At 51.1% G+C, this 22954-nt stretch overlaps 1 protein-coding gene across 1 annotated transcript in view; it reads right to left on the reverse strand.

The window, feature by feature from the left end:
- The window catches only part of LOC143814893 (uncharacterized), a 748367-nt gene that overhangs the window by 615004 nt on the left and 110409 nt on the right, over positions 1–22954 (reverse strand). Inside the window, exons 14-15 of the mRNA XM_077293561.1 lie at positions 19779–19876; positions 16192–16282 (exon numbers count right to left, since the gene is read on the reverse strand). Of these exons, the coding sequence (XP_077149676.1) occupies positions 16192–16282; positions 19779–19876 (189 nt within the window). The remainder of the gene's footprint in view (positions 1–16191; positions 16283–19778; positions 19877–22954) is intronic.

The raw sequence follows: 22954 nt of genomic DNA on the forward strand, positions 1-22954 counted from the left end.
CCAGGTGAGTATAATCTAACCTGTATTTCTTACCTTTCAGGTTACATCAGGGGCTAATCTGCAGCATTACAGAATGCATTATAGAATGCTGGAGCTAAGCCCTGAAAGGCGGCGGCCGTATCTTATAACTCATGAGTAGTGTTGAGCGATACTTTCCGATATCGGAAAGTATCGGTATCGGAAAGTATCGGCCGATACCGTCACAGTATCGGAATCCAATCCGATACCGATACCCGATCCCAATGCAAGTCAATGGGACGAAAATATCGGAATCAAAATAAACCCTTTATACACTTGTAGGTTCATTCTACATGAAGGAAAACAACTAAGAATATTGTAGGATGTATTGGGGGACGTGGCGGAGATATTAAAGGGACAGAGGTTTAGCCCAATGTAATAGAATAGCAGGATTTTTTATTTTTTTTTATGAAGTTCGGCGTTAGTCAAATTCTTTCTATGTTTTTTTTTTTTTTTTTATGTCAGATATTGATGTTTCACTACTTCCACGCCCTTCACCTTCTTTTTTACTTCTCCCACGCTTTCTTCTTAATTATCCTCATCATCAGCTTCTTTGACATCAACTTCTTCACCTTATTCATCTTCTTCTTCATCTTCTACCTATTATTTTTTGGGTTACATTGTTCATATTCTTTTTATTTTACTATTATCTTCATCATATTCAACTTCTTCATCATATTCTTATTTGTGACAGGCATTCCCGTAGTTGTTATCTATAAAAGTTTGAAGATTACACCTTCCGTTCTGCCTGTCACAAAACAGTTACATTTGTCCGCGTTCAGTTTGGCCTGCAGCATCAGGCTTTATCCAGGGGCACCACGAGGAGGAACGGACTCACCCCCATACACTGCTTAGTCTTCTTCTGCTTATAATTTACATAATATTTTTTGCTCTGATATTTTGTGTTATGCTTAATGTCCTTCTGCTCTTTGTTCTGCAGCCTCTTGTTCTTCTGCTTCTCGGTCTTCCAGGTCGTCGTCGTCTCCAGGGTCGTCGTCTCCGGGGTCGTCGTCATCGGGGTGGTCTTCAGGGTCGTCGTCTCCGGGGTCGTCGTCATCGGGGTGGTCTTCGGGGTCATCGTCTCCAGGGTCGTCGTCATCACGGTGGTTGTCGTCTCTGGTGTCGTCGTCATCTTAGGGGTGGTCTTCTGGGTCATTGTGTTTAGTCTCTTGAACTTGGAAATGTAGCAGAAGGTACAAGAAGGCTGAGAAAATGCCGAGAACCAGCTGATGGAACTGGAACTCGGATGGCTACCCGAAGGTCCAAGAGCCAATGGAACTACCGAGGACCAGCTGACGTTACTGGAACCCGGTTACTAAGCAGGAGGTACCTGTGCTGAAAGCACTACCAAGGACCACCTGACGTTGGTGGAACTCGGATACCCAGAGGGAGGCACCTAAGCCAAAGGCTCTGCCCGGAACCAGCTGACGGTACTGGAACCAGGATGGGGAGCAGAAGGTACAAGAGCAAAAGACACTGCCGAGAACCAGCTGACGGTGCTGGAACCCGGATGGGTAGCCGAAGGTCCAAGAGCCAATGGAACTACCGAGGACCAGCTGACGTTACTGGAACCCGGTTACTAAGCAGGAGGTACCCGTGCCTGAAAGCACTACCAAGGACCACCTGACGTTGGTGGAACTCGGATACCCAGAGGAAGGCACCTAAGCCAAAGGCTCTGCCCGGAACCATCTGACGGTACTGGAACCAGGATGGGGAGCAGAAGGTACAAGAGCAAGTGTCTGCGTGGCTTTTGCAGGACACGATGCCGGCTGCACAGCAGGGGAACAGCTGGCGGTGCTGAACCCCACTGACACATTGGCTGGTGTTTTTCTCTGTGCAGCTAGCAGTACCGGGCCCCAACTGGCGGTGTTGGAGCCCAGGGCTCTGCAGGGGGAGCAGAGTGTAGGCCGAAGCCTAATCGAACCAATTTCAAAGGTCACCTTTAACCCCCCCTCAGGGGTTACAAAGTAGAAGAGCCACAGCTTATGCAGCAGTAGTGCTGCACAAGTCAAAGGTTGCTCTTTTAATTTGGCTCCTTGCACACGCTGAATGGAACACGTATAACATTTAGCCCTTTATACAGTCAAACTGTGTTGGAGGCGCGAGTTCCCTTTGTAATGAGACGCAGCACAGATGTCAAGAATCCCACCTTGGTGCTGGGTGCAGCCTCCTGAGCGTTGTTATTTGCTGTACAGGAGTCTGCGCTGTCGTGTTATCCCCTGGCCTAGCGCTGTTAGCGCTGCCCATCTTCTGACCTCATTTAATGTTGGCTGGTGCGGTTCGCGATGCCCATGAATCACAGCCCCGCAGTGTATTGACATAGTTAAAACACTGCGGGGCTGGGATTCATGGCCTGGCGCAGTACATATGTTCGCCTCTCGCTTGGGTTCTTACACCCGCTTCAGACTGTGCGGCGTCATCTGATCCCTTATCGCATGCCACGGCCATGAAGCCGCACAGTCCGAAGAAGGCGGAAGGAGAGGAGGGACAGGCGAACTGATGCACTGATCCTGCCCATCAATCACACCCTCGCAGTCCCAATAAATAAGACACCGAGGGGCGTTGTGTGGGTCAGGGCGGCCGCAGAGGCGCAGGCAGCCAAACAATGATGCCAGAAGACGGGCAGCGCTACCAAGGGGGTTGCAGCGTGTCATTACAAAGGAAAGTCACACCACCGGGACGGTTAAATGGTCACACAGAGGACACATTTCAGACGTGTTTTCAGTTCCACATGTGCGAGGAGAATACGTTTCTGAGCCACCTTGCACACATGCAGCATTACCGCTGTACAAGGTGGCTGGAAAACGTACAAACGCCTGGGGGAGGGGGGACAGGTTCCCTTCAATTTCAGTTCTTGTGTCTGCGTGGCTTTTGCAGGACACGTTGCCGGCTGCACAGCAGGGGAACAGCTGGCGGTGCTGGACCCCACTGACACATTGGCTGGTGTTTTTCTCTGTGCAGCTAGCACATCTGGGCCCCAACTGGCGGTGTGTTAGAGCCCAGGGACAGCAGGAGGAGGAGCAGGAGGAGGAGGAGCAGGGGGAGGGGAGTGTAGGCCGAAGCCTGCACTGGCGGCAGCTTTGGGTCTGTTGTGTCTGCGTGGCTTTTGCAGGACACGTTGCCGGCTACACAGCAGGGGAACAGCTGGCGGTGCTGGACCCCACTGACACATTGGCGAGGTGTTTGGCTCTGTGCAGCCAGCACTTCCGGACAGCAACTAGCGTTGTTGGAGCCCGGGCTCTGCAGGTGGAGCAGAGTGTAGGCCGAAGCCTAATTGAACCGATTTCAAAAGTCACCTTTAACCCCCCCTCAGGGGTTACAAAGTAGAAGAGCCACAGCTTATGCAGCAGTAGTGGTGCACAAGTCAAAGGTTGCTCTTTTAATTTGGCTCCTTGCACACGCTGAATGGAACACGTATAACATTTAGCCCTTTATACAGTCAAACTGTGTTGGAGGCGCGAGTTCCCTTTGTAATGAGACGCAGCACAGATGTCAAGAATCCCACCTTGGTGCTGGGTGCAGCCTCCTGAGCGTTGTTATTTGCTGTACAGGAGTCTGCGCTGTCGTGTTATCCCCTGGCCTAGCGCTGTTAGCGCTGCCCATCTTCTGACCTCATTTAATGTTGGCTGGTGCGGTTCGCGATGCCCATGAATCACAGCCCCGCAGTGTCTTAACATTGTTAAAACACTGCGGGGCTGGGATTCAGGGCCTGGCGCAGCACATATGTTGGCCTCTCACACTCGGGTCCTTACACCCGCTTCAGACTGTGCGGCGTCATCTGATCCCTTATCGCATGCCACGGCCATGAAGCCGCACAGTCCGAAGAAGGCGGAAGGAGAGGAGGGACAGGCGAACTGATGCACTGATCCTGCCCATCAATCACACCCTCGCAGTCCCAATAAATAAGACACCGAGGGGCGTTGTGTGGGTCAGGGCGGCCGCAGAGGCGCAGGCAGCCAAACAATGATGCCAGAAGACGGGCAGCGCTACCAAGGGGGTTGCAGCGTGTCATTACAAAGGAAAGTCACACCACCGGGACGGTTAAATGGTCACACAGAGGACACATTTCAGACGTGTTTTCAGTTCCACATGTGCGAGGAGAATACGTTTCTGAGCCACCTTGCACACATGCAGCATTACCGCTGTACAAGGTGGCTGGATAACGTAAAAACGCCTGGGGGAGGGGGGACAGGTTCCCTTCAATTTCAGTTCTTGTGTCTGCGTGGCTTTTGCAGGACACGTTGCCGGCTGCACAGCAGGGGAACAGCTGGCGGTGCTGGACCCCACTGACACATTGGCTGGTGTTTTTCTCTGTGCAGCTAGCACATCTGGGCCCCAACTGGCGGTGTGTTAGAGCCCAGGGACAGCAGGAGGAGGAGCAGGAGGAGGAGGAGCAGGGGGAGGGGAGTGTAGGCCGAAGCCTGCACAGGCGGCAGCTTTGGGTGTGTTGTGTCTGCGTGGCTTTTGCAGGACACGTTGCCGGCTACACAGCAGGGGAACAGCTGGCGGTGCTGGACCCCACTGACACATTGGCGAGGTGTTTGGCTCTGTGCAGCCAGCACTTCCGGACAGCAACTAGCGTTGTTGGAGCCCGGGCTCTGCAGGTGGAGCAGAGTGTAGGCCGAAGCCTAATTGAACCGATTTCAAAAGTCACCTTTAACCCCCCCTCAGGGGTTACAAAGTAGAAGAGCCACAGCTTATGCAGCAGTAGTGGTGCACAAGTCAAAGGTTGCTCTTTTAATTTGGCTCCTTGCACACGCTGAATGGAACACGTATAACATTTAGCCCTTTATACAGTCAAACTGTGTTGGAGGCGCGAGTTCCCTTTGTAATGAGACGCAGCACAGATGTCAAGAATCCCACCTTGGTGCTGGGTGCAGCCTCCTGAGCGTTGTTATTTGCTGTACAGGAGTCTGCGCTGTCGTGTTATCCCCTGGCCTAGCGCCGTTAGCGCTGCCCATCTTCTGACCTCATTTAATGTTGGCTGGTGCGGTTCGCGATGCCCATGAATCACAGCCCCGCAGTGTATTGACATAGTTAAAACACTGCGGGGCTGGGATTCATGGCCTGGCGCAGTACATATGTTCGCCTCTCGCTTGGGTTCTTACACCCGCTTCAGACTGTGCGGCGTCATCTGATCCCTTATCGCATGCCACGGCCATGAAGCCGCACAGTCCGAAGAAGGCGGAAGGAGAGGAGGGACAGGCGAACTGATGCACTGATCCTGCCCATCAATCACACCCTCGCAGTCCCAATAAATAAGACACCGAGGGGCGTTGTGTGGGTCAGGGCGGCCGCAGAGGCGCAGGCAGCCAAACAATGATGCCAGAAGACGGGCAGCGCTACCAAGGGGGTTGCAGCGTGTCATTACAAAGGAAAGTCACACCACCGGGACGGTTAAATGGTCACACAGAGGACACATTTCAGACGTGTTTTCAGTTCCACATGTGCGAGGAGAATACGTTTCTGAGCCACCTTGCACACATGCAGCATTACCGCTGTACAAGGTGGCTGGATAACGTAAAAACGCCTGGGGGAGGGGGGACAGGTTCCCTTCAATTTCAGTTCTTGTGTCTGCGTGGCTTTTGCAGGACACGTTGCCGGCTGCACAGCAGGGGAACAGCTGGCGGTGCTGGATCCCACTGACACATTGGCTGGTGTTTTTCTCTGTGCAGCTAGCACATCTGGGCCCCAACTGGCGGTGTGTTAGAGCCCAGGGACAGCAGGAGGAGGAGCAGGAGGAGGAGGAGCAGGGGGAGGGGAGTGTAGGCCGAAGCCTGCACTGGCGGCAGCTTTGGGTCTGTTGTGTCTGCGTGGCTTTTGCAGGACACGTTGCCGGCTACACAGCAGGGGAACAGCTGGCGGTGCTGGACCCCACTGACACATTGGCGAGGTGTTTGGCTCTGTGCAGCCAGCACTTCCGGACAGCAACTAGCGTTGTTGGAGCCCGGGCTCTGCAGGTGGAGCAGAGTGTAGGCCGAAGCCTAATTGAACCGATTTCAAAAGTCACCTTTAACCCCCCCTCAGGGGTTACAAAGTAGAAGAGCCACAGCTTATGCAGCAGCAGTGCTGCGCAAGTCAAAGGTTGCTCTTGTAATTTTTCTCCTTGCACACGCTGAATGGAACACGTATAACATTCAGCCCTTTATACAGTCAAACTGTGTAATGGAGGCGAGAGTTCCCTTTGTAATGAGACGCAGCACAGGTGTCAAGAATCCCACCTTGGTGCTGGGTGCAGCCTCCCGAGCGTTGTTATTTGCTGTACAGGAGTCTGCGCTGTCGTGTTATCCCCTGGCCTAGCGCCGTTAGCGCTGCCCATCTTCTGGCATCATGTAATGTCGGCCGGTGCGGTTCGCGATGCCCATGAATCCCAGCCCCGCAGTGTCTTAACATTGTTAAAACACTGCGGGGCTGGGATTCAGGGCCTGGCGCAGCACATATGTTGGCCTCTCACACTCGGGTCCTTACACCCGCTTCAGACTGTGCGGCGTCATCTGATCCCTTATCGCATGCCACGCCCATGAAGCCGCACAGTCCGAAGAAGGCGGAAGGAGAGGAGGGACAGGCGAACTGATGCACTGATCCTGCCCATCAATCACACCCTCGCAGTCCCATTAAATAAGACAACGAGGGGCGTTGTGTGGGTCAGGGCGGCCGCAGAGGCGCAGCCAGCCAAACAATGATGCCAGAAGACGGGCAGCGTTACCAAGGAGCTTGTTGCGTGTGTCAATACAAAGTCAAATCACACCAGAGGGACGTTTTAATGGTCACAGAGGACACATTTTAGACGTGTTCACTTCAACATGGGCAAGGAGAATAAGTTTCTGAGCCACCTTGAACACATGCAGCATTACTGCTGTTCAAGGTAGCTGTAAAACATAGAAACACCTGGGGGAGGGGGGACAGGTTCCCTTCAATTTCAGTTCTTGTGTCTGCGTGGCGGTCGCAGGACACGTTGCCGGCTACACAGCAGGGGAACAGCTGGCGGTGCTGAACCCCACTGACACATTGGCTGGTGTTTTTCTCTGTGCAGCTAGCACATCTGGGCAAAAACTGGCGGTGTTAGAGCCCAGGGTCAGCAGGAGGAGCAGGGGGAGCGGAGTGTAGGCCGAAGCCTGCACTCGAGCAAGTTGAAAGGAAACCTTTAACCCCCCCCCCCCCCAGGCGTTTGTAGCTGAAAGAGCCATTGTGTACAGCACTAATGCTGGAAAAGGTAAACTTAGCTCTTTTAATTATGGTCCTTGTACATGCGGAACCTAACATTTATGAAATGTGTCTCCTCACAGCGTTAAACCGTCCGGTAGGTGGAACTTTCCTTTGTCGTGTGACGCAGCACAGCCATCATTTTTACCCCCTTGGCGCCGTGCGCCGCCTCCTCAGCGTTGTTTGAATCTGTCCAGGAGCCTGCGCTGTTAGGTTAGCCCTTGGCCATGCACACGTTGCGCTGCCCGTCTTCTGACCTCATTTGGTGTCAGGCTGGCTGCGCCTGTGCGGGTGCGCTGGCCGAGATCCCGCCTCGCAGTGTCGTCTAATGTAATCCCACCGCGGGCCTGTGATCCGTGCCCGTGCGCAGTGCATATCCTCTCCTCTCACTCCCCTCCCTACGGCTTTTTCAGACTGTGCGGTGTCACGGCCGTGGCATGCTATTAGGGACCAGCTGACATCGCACAGTGTGAAGAAGCCGTAGGGAGGGGAGTGAGAGGAGAGGATATGCACTGCGCACGGGCACGGATCACAGGCCCGCGGTGGGATTACATTAGACGACACTGCGAGGCGGGATCTCGGCCAGCGCACCCGCACAGGCGCAGCCAGCCTGACACCAAATGAGGTCAGAAGACGGGCAGCGCAACATGTGTGCATGGCCAAGGGCTAACCTAACAGCGCAGGCTCCGGGACAGATTCAAACAACGCTGAGGAGGGGGCGCACGGCGCCAAGGGGGTAAAAATGATGGCTGTGCTGCGTCACACGACAAAGGAAAGTTCCACCTACCGGACGGTTTAACGCTGTGTGGGGACACATTTCATAAGTGTTAGGTTCAGCATGTGCAAGGAGCATCACGAAAAGAGGCACTTTTTCCCTTTGCATCATTACTGCTGCACAAGGTGGCTCCTTCAGTAACAAACGCTTGGGGGGGGGGGGGTCAGGTTCCCTTACATTTAACTTGTTGTGTCTGCGTGGCGGTCGCAGTACACGTTGCCGTATACACAGCAGGGGAACAGCTGGCGGTGCTGAACCCCACTAACACATTGGCGAGGTGTTTGGCTCTGTGCGTACAGCACTTCTGGACGGCAACTAGCGGTGTTGGAGCCCAGGGACAGGTGGAGGAGGAGGAGGTTGGAGGAGGTTGGAGGAGGTAGGAGGGATTGCCACACACACAGCAGGGGAACAGCTGACGTTACTGAACCCCAATAACAGAGGAGCGACTGTTGACTGTGCGTACAGCACTTCTGGACGGCAACTGGCGGTGTTGGAGCCCAGGGGCAGGTGGAGGAGGAGGAGGTTGGAGGAGGTTGGAGGAGGTAGGAGGGATTGCCACACACACAGCAGGGGAACAGCTGACGTTACTGAACCCCAATAACAGAGGAGCGACTGTTGACTGTGCGTACAGCACTTCTGGACGGCAACTGGCGGTGTTGGAGCCCAGGGGCAGGTGGAGGAGGAGGAGGTTGGAGGAGGTTGGAGGAGGTAGGAGGGATTGCCACACACACAGCAGGGGAACAGCTGACGTTACTGAACCCCAATAACAGAGGAGGGACTGTTGACTGTGCGTACAGCACTTCTGGACGGCAACTGGCGGTGTTGGAGCCCAGGGGCAGGTGGAGGAGGAGGAAGTTGGAGGAGGTTGGAGGAGGTAGGAGGGATTGCCACACACACAGCAGGGGAACAGCTGACGTTACTGAACCCCAATAACAGAGGAGCGACTGTTGACTGTGCGTACAGCACTTCTGGACGGCAACTGGCGGTGTTGGAGCCCAGGGGCAGGTGGAGGAGGAGGAGGTTGGAGGAGGTTGGAGGAGGTAGGAGGGATTGCCACACACACAGCAGGGGAACAGCTGACGTTACTGAACCCCAATAACAGAGGAGCGACTGTTGACTGTGCGTACAGCACTTCTGGACGGCAACTGGCGGTGTTGGAGCCCAGGGGCAGGTGGAGGAGGAGGAGGTTGGAGGAGGTAGGAGGGATTGCCACACACACAGCAGGGGAACAGCTGACGTTACTGAACCCCAATAACAGAGGAGGGACTGTTGACTGTGCGTACAGCACTTCTGGACGGCAACTGGCGGTGTTGGAGCCCAGGGACAGGTGGAGGAGGAGGAGGTTGGAGGAGGTTGGAGGAGGTAGGAGGGATTGCCACACACACAGCAGGGGAACAGCTGACGTTACTGAACCCCAATAACAGAGGAGGGACTGTTGACTGTGCGTACAGCACTTCTGGACGGCAACTGGCGGTGTTGGAGCCCAGGGGCAGGTGGAGGAGGAGGAGGTTGGAGGAGGTTGGAGGAGGTAGGAGGGATTGCCACACACACAGCAGGGGAACAGCTGACGTTACTGAACCCCAATAACAGAGGAGGGACTGTTGACTGTGCGTACAGCACTTCTGGACGGCAACTGGCGGTGTTGGAGCCCAGGGGCAGGTGGAGGAGGAGGAGGTTGGAGGAGGTTGGAGGAGGTAGGAGGGATTGCCACACACACAGCAGGGGAACAGCTGACGTTACTGAACCCCAATAACAGAGGAGGGACTGTTGACTGTGCGTACAGCACTTCTGGACGGCAACTGGCGGTGTTGGAGCCCAGGGGCAGGTGGAGGAGGAGGAGGTTGGAGGAGGTTGGAGGAGGTAGGAGGGATTGCCACACACACAGCAGGGGAACAGCTGACGTTACTGAACCCCAATAACAGAGGAGCGACTGTTGACTGTGCGTACAGCACTTCTGGACGGCAACTGGCGGTGTTGGAGCCCAGGGGCAGGTGGAAAAGCAGAGGAACACAATGTAGGCCGAAGCCTGAGAAAGTCAAAAGGGAACCTTTAACCCCCCCCCCCAAGGCGTTTGTAGCTGAAAGAGCCAGCTTGTGCAGCACAAAAGATGCAAAAGGAAAAGGTGGCTCTTTTCATCATGCTCCTTGCAAACACAGAACTAAACACTTATAAAATGTGTCCCCTGAAGCCGTGAAACCGTCCCGGAGGTGGGACTTTCCTTCGTAATATGACGCAGCACAGCCATCATTACTACCCCCCCGCCGCCGTGCCCCGGCTCCTCAGCGTTGTTTGATTCCGTCCCGGAGCCTGCGCTGTTATGTTATCCCGTGGCCAGGCACACTTAGCGCTGCCCATCTTCTGACATCATTTGGTGTCAGGCTGGCTGCGCCTGTGCGGCCGCGCTGGCCGAGAGCCCGCCTCGCAGTGTCTTCTGATGTAATCCCACTGGGGGCCTGGGATCCATGGCCATGCGCAGTGCATATCCTCGCCTCTCACTCCCCTCCCTACGGCTTCTTTTCCAGACTGTGCGGTGTCACGGCCGTGGCATGCTATTAGGGACCAGCTGACACCGAACAGTCTGAAGAAGCCATAGGGAGATGAGTGAGAGGTGGAGGTTCAGATATGCACTGCGCATGTCCATAGATCCCAGGCCCCCAGTGGGATTAAATCAGAAGACACTGCGAGGCGGGCTCTCGGCCAGCGTGGCCGCACAGGCGCAGCCAGCCTGACACCAAATGATGCCAGAAGACGGGCAGCGCTAAGTGTGCCTGGCCACGGGATAACATAACAGCGCAGGCTCCGGGACGGAATCAAACAACGCTGAGGAGCCGGGGCGCGGCGCCGGGGGGGTAGGAATGACGGCTGTGCTGCGTCATATTACGAAGGAAAGTCCCACCTCCGGGACGGTTTTACGGTATCAGTGGACACATTTTATAAGTGTTAAGTTTTGCGTGTGCAAGGAGCAAAACCAAAATAGCTACCTTTTTCCTTGTGCAGCATTACTGCTGCACAAGGTGGCTCTTTCAGTAACAAACGCCTTGGGGGGGGGGGGACAGATTCCCTTACATTTCAGTTGTTGTGTCAGCGTGGCGGTCGCATGACACATTGCCGGCTACACAGCTGGGGATCAGCTGACGTTACTGAAACCCAATAACACTGGGTCGTATGTTTTCACTGTGCAGACGGCACGTCTGAGCCTCAACTGGCGGTGTTGGAGCCCAGGAATTTAAGTTCAGGTGGTAGAAAGATGAACACAACAGGAGACCTGGATAACGTATACAGTGACCTAATTTTTTAATCAGGAGGAGGAGTGGCAAATTCCTGCGAGATCCAGGCCTTGTTCATTTTCAGGAAAGTAAGCCGGTCAACGTTATCGGAGGATAGTCGCATGCGACGGTCAGTTAGTACACCACCTGCAGCACTAAAGACACGTTCCGATAATACACTGGCCGCAGGGCAAGACAGCACCTCCAATGCATACTGGCTTAGCTCTGGCCATGTATCCAGCTTTGAGACCCAAAACTTGAAAGGGGAAGAGCCGTCTGGGAGTACAGCAAGAGGGCAAGACATGTAGTCTGTCACCATCTGACGGAACCGTTGCCTCCTGCTGACTGGAGCCGTCTGTGATGGTGTAGACTTTTGTGGCGGGCACAGAAAACTGTGCCACAGTTCGGCCATACTGGTCTTGCCTTGGGCAGAGGCACTGCTTCTGCTCCCTCTTTGTGCAGAGCCTCCACCACTGCCTGGACGCACTGAGCTGCTTTGGAATGCACTAGCAGCACTTCTCTCAGTTGGAATGGAGAAGATGATGGAACTGACCAGTGTGTCTTGGTACTCCCGCATTTTTCGCTCCCGGTTCAACGGTGTGATGAGGCTTTCTACGTTGTCCCGGTAGCGAGGATCGAGGAGGGTGAACACCCAATAATCAGACATGTTGAGAATGTGGTCGATGCGGCGGTCGTTTCTCAGGCACTGCAGCATGTAATCCACCATGTGCTGCAGACTGCCAACTGCCCAAGAAACGCTGTCCCCTGCTGGAGGCGTGATCTCTGCCCGCTCGTCATCACCCCACCCTCGCTGTACACACTGAGTACTGGACAATTCGGGAACTCCCTCCTCTGGACGGATGTCTTCCTCCTCCATTGACTCCTCCTCATCCTCCTCACAAACTGTCCCCTGCCTACGCGTTTGTGAGGAACCACGTGGCGCTGACTGTCCAGAAGATGATGGAAGTGGTGAATCCTCATCCTCCACCTCTTCCACAACATCATCCCTTAGCGCTTGCAGTGATTTTTCAAGCAGGCAGATAAGGGGGACAGTCATGCTGACTAGTGCATCATCTGCACTCGCCATCCGCGTGGAATAATCAAAGGGACGCAAAACCTGGCAGACATCCTTCATAGTGGCCCACTCTGTGGTTGTGAAGTCTGTACGGCGCTGACTGCGACTTTTTTGCGCCTGATACAGCTGGTACTCCATTACAGCTTGCTGCTGCTCACACAACCGCTCCAACATATGTAACGTGGAATTCCACCTGGTAGGTAGGTCACATATGATGCGATGTTCCGGCAGGCGGTGTCGGCGCTGCAGAGCCGCAATGCGCGCTTTTGCCGTGCTGGAACGCCGCAAGTGAGCACACTCTAGGCGGACCTTGTGCAGCAGTGCATCAAGATCCGGATAGTCCCTCAAAAAACTCTGCACGACCAAATTGAGCACATGTGCCAGACATGGGATGTGAGTGAGGTTGCCGAGGCCCAGGGCTGCCACCAGATTTCGGCCATTATCACACACTACCATGCCTGGCTGGAGATTCGCTGGCTCAAACCACACATCGCTCTCCTGCTTGATGGCATTCCAGAGCTCCTGCGCTGTGTGGCTACGATTCCCCAAAAAAATTAATTTCAAGACGGCCTGTTGACGTTTGGCCACGGCTGTGCTCATGTCGGTCGTAACAGGTACACGTTCATCACGGGTCCATGTGGAGGTGGACTGTGACGGCTCCTGCAGCGATGATTCTGAGGAACTGGTGTAAGAGGAGGAGTCAATGCGTACAGAATGGATTCCTGCAATCCTTGGAGTGGGCAGGACACGTCCTGCGCCACTCGCACGGTCTGTACCCGGCTCAACTACATTAACCCAATGGGCAGTGAGGGAAAGGTATCGCCCCTGTCCATGTTGACTGGTCCACGCATCGGTGGTGAGGTGGACCTTGCTACCGACGGCGTTCAGTAGCGCGTGTTTTATGTGTCCCTCAACATGCTTGTGCAGGGCAGGGATGGCTTGCCTGCTGAAGTAAAAGCGGCTGGGCACACTGTACTGTGGGACTGCCAATGACATCAAGTCACGGAAGCTGTCAGTCTCCACCAGCCTGAATGACAGCATTTCCAGTGACAGAAGTTTGGCAATGCCTGCAGTCAGAGCCTGTGCTCGTGGGTGGTTTGACGAGAAAGGCCGCCTTTTCTCCCATGCCTGTACTACCGATGGCTGTAGACTGGGCTGGGAGTGTGTGGTTGACTGGGAAAGTGGTGCTGCGGGTGGAATGACAGCGGGTCTCTGGACAACAGGGCCAGAGGTTCTTCCACGGCGATCCTGGGAGGAAGCCGAACCAGCTGCGTGTGAGCTAGAGGAAGAGGCAACACGAGCTGAAGAGGTGGTAGCTGCCGCTGTTGGTTGGCCTAGCTCTTCAGTGTGTTTGTCTAACTCCGCCGGGTGCCTGTTGCGCACATGTTTCCACATGTTGGAGGTATTGAGGTTGGCGACTTTTTGACCTCTTTTGATTTTTTGATGACACACCTTGCATCTGACATAGCAAATGTCATCTGCAACTGTGTCAAAAAAGGACCAGGCACTGCAAGTCTTGGGAGCCCCCCTTTTGACTTTTGGAAGAGACATGCTCCTTACGGGTGCCAAAGCGGAGGCTGCAGGATCCGCAGTCTTCCCCCTCCCTCTCCCTCTTTGGGCCGTACGGGGAATCTCTTCCTCAGAGCTGCTCCCACCACCTTCCTGTCCCTGACGCCAAGATGGGTCAAGGACCTCATCATCTACACTACCCTCTGCCCCCAACTGCTCCTCCTGGGTAGTCTCAGCAGCAGAGCACGCACCAGTAAGTGGCACCTGAGTGTCATCATCAGCTGATGCGGCCTGCGAGGTGGTGACCGGAGCCACTGGCCCACCCGCCTCTTCAGAGGAAGACAGAAAAAGCGGTTGGGCATCACTGCACCCTGCCTCTTCTTCCATTTCTCCAATGCTGCTTGGCTGGCCCCCTGTTTCCAAGCCAAGAGATGATTCAGAGAACAGAAGTAGAGACTGCTCCTGTCCTGGGATCTCTGTCTGCCTGGGCAATTTTGCAGGTGGTGAAGAGACAGATGGCTGCTCTCCAGTGCTCTGTGTCTGAGAGGATGTGGCACTAATGGAAGTTGATGCATTAGCTGCCATCCATCCCACAACGGCTTCAATTTGGTCTTGACGCAGCAGCGGTGTACGGCGCTCGGCGACAAAGCTGCGCATGAACGACTGTTCCCTTGTGAAAGTGGGTGCTGATGACTCACCGGTGCCCGCAGCAGGCACAGAATCCCCACGTCCCCTCCCTGCTCCGCGCCCACGCCCACGCCCACGTGCCTTACTCACTGCCTTCTTCATCTTGGTTGACTGATAAAGATAAGCAGAAAAGTACTAACGGCTTTATGTGCTTATTCCTGAGCAACTCCTCCTAACAGGTATAAGACACACTAATTTTCTAAAGTGTGGACTAGACTTGAATATGAGCTAATGTGGCCTACACAAATGTAAAGTGGTGTGTAACTGGTGTGTTTGGTGAACTTTATTATTTATTTATTTTTTTGGGGCTGAACTAACAACGGATAGAGCTGCAGTCACACGGAGACCGTGCAGACAGCCGTAAACGGCGCTGCAAGGCCCAAAAACCCTCCTCTACTTTATCCTATGTAGTGTTTTTCCACAAATTAGCTGGAGACGGGTGGAAAGACACTAATAGGAATTTTTGGAAAAAATGTGCAGCAGCCTGCACTACTTCAAAAAAAAAAAAAAAAAAGGACAGTATGAGGCAATGAACCACCCTCCCTGAACTGAATACAACCAGCTATGGATGGCCTATGTGGCTGCACTCAGACTAGAGAGTGGGCTGCACTCACACACACACACAGAGAGACCTTGCAGATCGCTGTGAAAACAGCGCTACAAGGCAAAAGGAAGGTGATTAGTAGGTGAACACAGCGGTTGCTAAATTAGCCTTTGGAAAGCACAAAGAAGCAAATCGCTATCTCTAAACTGTCCCTCAGTCAGCAAACAGCGTCCTGTCACTAACTGAATTCACAGCAGAGTGATCGCAAAATGGCGCCAGCGACTTTTAAACTGCATCATGACATCATTTAAGCAGCCAATCACAGCCTTGCCAGTAGTTTCATGCCCTCCATGCTAAACAGGATGTGCCCACACTTGGAATCTTTCTCATTGGCTGAATTTCTGAATTTTGAATCATGGAACTTCCGATTCCGGTATCCGATACGCGCCAAGTATCGGAATCCCGGTATCGGAATTCCGATACCGCAAGTATCGGCCGATACCCGATACTTGCGGTATCGGAATGCTCAACACTACTCATGAGTAAGACTGCTTAGTGCAGTCGAAATGCGTCGACAGGGTCATGTCAACCATGTACATTTTTCTTTTGTATGCACTATAATTTCTTTTGAAAAAGAAAAAGAAAAGGAAAATCCAGTCCTGTTGAGCCGGACTCCAATTTTTTCCTATTATCCTTGATGTGAGGCCAGGGCGAGGCCGGTGTCTGAGCCCCAGGTGGATGAGCATGGAGCAACTGGGTGAGCTGGAATCAAGTTTTTATGATTTTCTAACTTGTGAGCACATTCTACGTACGCTGCCATTTGGCTTTGTAGTTTACAGATCGGGGCAGATAACGGTCAGCGTCTTCTCATTCCAGGGGGCAGATAACGGTCAGCGTCTTCTCATTCCAGGGGGCAGCTGGATCTTTCAGGTTGTAAGTTCTATAGAAAAGGGCTTTCACAATTTCATAAAGTCATTTGAACATTTTCAGATGAAGGAGAATGTTATGTTCTAGCAGCAAAACGATAATCACACGATTGTGATACGGCCGCACTACACCACCGATAAAGCCGCCACAGCCGGTGACTTCTCTGCAGTTAGTGGTCACTACTCACCTGGGTAGCCATATGTAGGAATCTCCTCTTTACACCACTCATCCCCCCTCACATATGTCTCTGTAGTATTATTATGGGTCAGATCTTCACCCTGAAACAAATATTATAAAAGTCACATAGGATGGTAGAGTTGGAAGGGACCTCCGGGGTCATCGTGTCCCACCCCCGGCTCAATGCAGGATTCACTAAACCATCTCAAACGGATGTCTGTCCAGCCTCTATTTAAAGACTTTGTGCTAATACAACTCACTCTGCTACTCACAGAGGAGACACAGGAACGTTTCTTCTGCTGGTTTATACAAACACGGCATAAAACAAGTGCAGGGTTCAATAACACAAAAGTGGCCTTCTCTGGCAAAATGGGAAAACAAAAGATAATGTATAGTATAGTCCATATGCTTCCTGCCTCCAGATCCACAGACCGACAAAAACAACCTCATTGGTCAGACATTTGTCAAATCACAGCCTTGGCGGGGAGAAAGGGGGAGTGGCCGTCCTGCCCTCTCTTACAGCCACTCACAAAAAGCCCAACCCTGTCAGAGTGGTTTAACTCCTCTCAGCACATAACATGCTGGAGCAAAACTTCTGGATTTTTACATCACAGAAGATAGTAATCCTCGTGATACATATGAGTCACCCTACCAGGGCAGGGGGGTCTGGTCTTAAAGGGGATGTTACAGTGACTGCGACCAGGTCCGTGGCCCTGGGCGTCTAATTAAAGGGAAAGGCACGGTGGCGCAGTGGTTAGCACAGCAGCCTTGCAGCGCTGGAGTCCTGGGTTCTAATCCCACCTTGGACAACATCTGCAAAGAGTTTGTATGTTCTCTCCGTGTTTGCGTGGGTTTCCTCCGGGCACTCCTGTTTCCTCCCACATTCTAAAGACATACTGATAGGGAATTTAGATTGTGAGCCCCATCGGGGACAGCGATGATAATGTGTGCAAACTGTAAAGCGCTGCGTAATATGTTAGCGCTATATAAAAATAAAGATTATTATTAAAGATTATTATTAAGGGGATTTGTGATGTCTATGTTCGTGACGCCACCTGTGGTGTTCGGTTAGTAGGGACCAGCGCTGCTTAAAGGGGTCCTCTGGGGTGATGTTGTTGCAGCAAGATAGTAACGCTTCCCACAGGTGAAGCAGGGTCCCCAGGTGTATGACAAGATGGTGTAAGCCGATAAATGCACAAAGAACGAGGACACAGGTTTGCAGTCTTTACCTGGTTTACAGATGGTAGTAGCAGTAGTCCTCAGTCCAGGGTACCAAGTGCAGGGTAGCTGTTGTCCAGCCGGCTTGGAGGCTATAAGGGATCCCTTTACCAGGTGAGGTCCATAAGCCTTTCCTGCTAGTTCCGTTTAGATAATTAAGTCCCTGCTGCTTTAAGCTCAGTGCAAGTCTCCTCTCTCCTGTCCTAAGACAGATGTCTGTACGATAGGCAGTTTGAGCCTGTCTATAGGATCTCTTAGATGATCTGGCTCTCACGGTCACTGCTTCACCTCAGACTTGTTACGGGCAATTGACATAGTGCTTTTCCCTCCAGTTCTGTCACGCATCCTGGAGAACAACACGACCTCGGGCTCCCAGTACCCGGCTTCTGCGCTCTGACGCTGAGGGTGTCCTTCCGCTGTTCGCCTCCTGAGCCCTTTTCTCCTCTGTGCTTCTTTCCTCTAAACTCCTCCACAATTCAACTCTCCTTCTCTTTCCAGAGGTAGCAGCTCCCTCGTGGCTGCTCAGCCCCCCACGTCTGCTCCAGATGTCCTTCAGCTACTGGAGACCAACTGTCTCCCTCCACTGTCTCTCTCAGACTCCCTGAGACTCACTGGCTCCTCCTCCAGACCAGGATACATAAAGTGTAAGGGAGCTCCCCTGAATCCGGGTCCTGAGCTTCCCCTCCTGGCCTAGATTCAGATTGTGTTGAATGCGAGTGCCTTACCTGATAGATAGGATTTCATCTGCCTCCAAGCGTGACATCACCCTCCCCGAAGGAAAGGCAACATCACTGCAGCAACCGGTTACCTGGGGGTGCTACACATATCTCCCCTCACTTACATTGCCAGTGACCCTATCACAACCTCCACTGAAGGAGAATTCACCACCTTTCGTGGCAGCCTGTTCCTCTTATTGATCACCCTCACTGTCAAAAAAGTTTTATCTAATATCTAATCCAGTTTTCCCCAAGTTCGGTCCTCAAGAGCCACCAACGGGTCATGTTTTCACGATTTCCTTAGTAATGCCCAGGTGAGAACTCCATAATCTAAACAGGCAACAATTCCATCACTTGGGCCATACTAAGGAAATCCTGAAAACACGACCTGTTGGTGGCTCTTGAAGACTGGAGTTGAGGAACACTGATCTAATCTGTATCGTCTCCCTTTCAGTTTCATTCCATTGCTTCTCCTGTTACCATGTGCAAGTGAGAACAATATGTAGGCAATTGTTGAGCCTCTTAGCCTTCTTTTTTGCAAACTAAACATTCCCAGATTCGTTAGCCATTCCTCATACTTTGTAGTCCACTCAATGCCCTGGTTGCATTTCTCTGAACTTGCTCCAGGTTTTCAATGTCTTTTTTAAAATGTTGTGCCCAGAACTGGACATCGTATTCCTGAAGATACCTTACCAAGTAGGAGTAGAGGGGGATAATTACTTCACGTGATTTAGACTCTATGCTTCTCTTGATGCATCCTAGAACTGTGTTTGCCTTTTTTGCTGCTACAACACACTGTTGACTAATGTGAACACTCTGATCTGTTAGTATTCCCAAGACTTTTTCACATGTGCTGTTGCTTAGTAATATTCCTCCCATTCTGTAGATATAATTTTTGTTTTGTTTGCCCAGATGTAGAATCTTCCTTTTTCACCCTATTAAATACCATTCCACTAGTCGCTGCCCATAGTTCAAGTGTATATAGATCCTTCTCAATCCTTTCTGTCTTCTCTAGTATTAGCGATCCCTCATAGATTTGTATTGTTTGAAAATTTGATTAGTTTACCTTCAGTTCCCTTAATTAGATCATGTACAAAAATGTTGAACACTGGGGCCAGGACTGAGCCTTGTGGTACCCACTTGAAACACTCTTCCAATTGGATTTGCAGCCATTTATCATCACTCTTATCATTATCACCACTCTGAGTATGATCACTGAGCCAGTTATAAATTCAACTAATCGTAGCCTTGTCAATCCCTTTCTTGGTCATTTTTTTTTAATAAGAATAGAATGAGCTACTTTATCAAATGCTTTGCTGAACTTGAAATATACTATATCTACAGCATTTCCTTGATCGACCCAGTCAGTGATTCCATCATAGAAGGAAAGTAAATTAGTCTGGCATGACTTCTTTGCTACCAACCCATATTGGCTCTAGTTAATTACTGTATTCTTATCCAAGTACTTACATACATGCTGTTTAATAATTTGTTCAGATTTTTTCTGGTATCTCTGATCAGCTCTAATCCTGCCATCTCCACCGTTCTCATCACAAAAGTATAAAACATATAATACTGGTGGATAAAACAAGACTGAGCACAAGACCTTCACCGGCGTCTACACATCATAGGGGAGATCTCCTGACACCTTCTCTCCATCTACCTGATGGTCCTGAGGAGCATTGGGATCTTCTTGGTTACAGTCCTGTGGAAGAAGAGGACGGGGACATCTCTCTGGTGTTGTCCTCTTACTGGATAGATCTGGAGGAAACACATACAGGGAGTGAATTCATTCTTTACATACAGATAATTATAGGCCGTGTGTATTTAGTCCTGTCTATTACCTGGAGATGTGAGGGGCTGGGGAACCTCCATTATGACGTTCTTGTACAGATCTCTGTGTCCTTCTAAATACTCCCACTCCTCCATGGAGAAATAGACGGCGACATCCTGACACCTTATAGGAACCTGACACATACAATGATACCGTCATCCCCCTGATCCCTTCATAGTGTTACTGTATAATGTCCCAGCATTCCCAGCAGTGTCACCTCTCCAGTCAGCAGCTCAATCATCTTGTAGGCGAGTTCTAGGATCTTCTGGTCATTGATGTCCTCATGGATCAGGGGGTGAGGTGGAGGCCCCGTGATTGGGCTCAGGGGTCTTCCCCATCCCTCAGACACAGGGTCCTGACAGCGATCACTAGAGGTCTTCTTCACCACTGTGTAATCCTGGTAATGGAGAGACACATTAATAACTCTCACTACAGACATTTCCAGAGTCCTCACCTCTCCAGTTCTGTCCATCTGTTATTCCCATAGATAAGAATGATGTAATGTGACGTCCTCAGAATCTCTCACCTCCCCAGTAAGCCGGAAGAGGATCTCTAGGGTGAGGTGTAATATCCTCTCCGCCATCTTGTCTCTGTCCATATCCATCACTGATGGGTAAATCAGGAAAATGTTTCTTTTGTAGAAGATCTTCACTGAGAGGATCCGATATTGTAGAGACCTGAATGAGAAGATGAGCCGATGTAACATCATAAGAATCCTGTGTAATAATACAATTACTGGAGATAATAAGGGAAACATATGCGGAGATTTATTATCTTACAGTATTTAGTTTCCTTCTTTACATCTACTAATAAATCCTATATATTTAGGCCACAGACAACAAGCAGTTTCCTCCTCGGAGTCGGCAGCTGAATACGTTCCTCATAGACTCATCTTCCATAACGCTAATTCTCGTCTCATTTACCGACCCTGGAATCGGCATTAGCAATACTGCAGGAGATATTCATTACAGGCGACATGAGAAATAACTACTTCATGGTGAGGACGACATCTTCATCTTCTACTACGGCTCTAGAGACATATTAGGCCAGAGTCGGTCACTGACTCCATCCCCACCGGCCGTCTATATGAAGGTTTCCCGTCTTCCCTGCACTGTAATCTTCTATCACGTTAGATCTCAGCTCTGATTCATACACACAAGTTTGAAGCTTTTATAAAAGATTTTTTGTTTCCACAATCAACGTGGACAGAAATTATCTGATCCCAAAGTCTCCATGTACAGGGATTTATGGGGTTCATTTCTGGCCTTAGGCTTTCCTATATTACAAGGAAAACACCAGAAAAAAAAACAGATATTAACCCCTTCACAACATGTGCTGTACATGTACCGTGCATGTCGGGTCTCCCCGTTTGATGTGGGTTGCGGCGCTGAGACCACATCTGTTCCGGTACATGTCAGCTGATTTAAACAACTGCTCAAACAGCCGTGGGTGGAATCACGATCCACCCGCGGTTGTTAACATGTTAAATGCCACTGTCAATCTCTGACAGCGGCATTTAGCATGATCATGCCGGAAGCGCGCCATTAATCCCGCCTATCAGTGCTTGTCACATGACCGCGGGTTGCCGATGGGTTGGCATGACAACCCACAGTCTGCAGGAGACCCCTTTGGTTGTCACTGTCAAATAGCTATGTGTGCCGCCACCCATCGGCGCTCCTAGCATTTCTGCTACACAGAGCAGGACGTAAGCCAGCGGTGATTGGGGACGTGTCACAACAGCAGCATGAGAGAACTACTGCCGACATCGTGGGAATGGTGACAGCACAGGAGGCGAGTATAGGCTTTATTATTTATTGGAGCTAAACAAGGGGCATGAGAAGAAGTTGGCCAACTAGTGGACAACTTCTTTAGTGTTTTACAGGAGTTAAATGATTTTGTGCCACTAATCTCACATCACCAATACATAGTGACGGCCCGCATCAAACGCAGGTCACACCAGCCTGAAATGCTTGTGTGAGATCAGTGGCCCAAAGTCATTTAACTCTTTTAATAACGCCCTTCGGTGCCCACTTTGATGGACATTTTTGTGCCAGTTCATCATTTTGTAGCTGTTTTCAAGTGGATTCACATCAGGGCACCTGGCTGCATTGTATTTTATTATTGTAATCTTTTACTTTTCTCTGCCGAATAAGAAACCAATTTCAGCCCTGAATAGGAAACTGGACAAATAAGAAACCAACTTCGGCCTCGTAACCAGCAGCAGCGTAGCTACAGTAAAGGAGGCAGAGGGGGCGGTCGCCCGAGGTCCTGTGCTCGGAGAGGCGCACCTGAAGCTACCCTACGGCTAATTGTATCAGCGTGTATAGGAACGCAGTATACTATATGGAGGACAATGGGGAGTACATTATGCTGTATGGAGGACTATGGGGAGTGTATTCTCCTATATCGAGGCCTATGAGGAGTGTATTATATTATATGGAGGACTATGAGGAGTGTATTATACTGTATGGAGGCCTATGGGGAGGGTATTATACTATATAGAGGACTATACGCTGTGTAGTACACTCCCTGACAGAAGTTATGTCGCTTATCCAGGTTATGTAAATAAAAGCTTATAATCTGACATTAAATTCATCCATTGGTTGTATAAATTATTCTTTTGAAAGCTGAAACCCTCCGAAATGTGGTTTAGGTTAAGAAAATAAATTGGCATCAATGCAGAAATATTGATCAGTTAATGGACACAGAATGCTCAGATTTTGGCAAGACAAAAGTTTTGTCGCCCACAGAAAGTAATGTGATATTCAAACAAATAATTAACTTAAAAAACAAATATATGTTGCATAGCATTGGTAAATGAAGTTGTGGTGCTATTAGAGTCATATTTAATATTTTGTGTGACTTCCATGAGCTTGAAGGACTGCATTCATGTGGTTTAACAATGATTCATACAATTTATTAATGAAGACGTCAGGAATAGCACAGAATGCAGTCTTACATGCCTCCCAGAGTTCATCTAGATTATTTGGCTTTGTCTTCCAAGC

This window comes from Ranitomeya variabilis, chromosome 3 (assembly GCF_051348905.1).
Source record: "Ranitomeya variabilis isolate aRanVar5 chromosome 3, aRanVar5.hap1, whole genome shotgun sequence".
NCBI classification, from domain to species: domain Eukaryota; kingdom Metazoa; phylum Chordata; class Amphibia; order Anura; family Dendrobatidae; genus Ranitomeya; species Ranitomeya variabilis.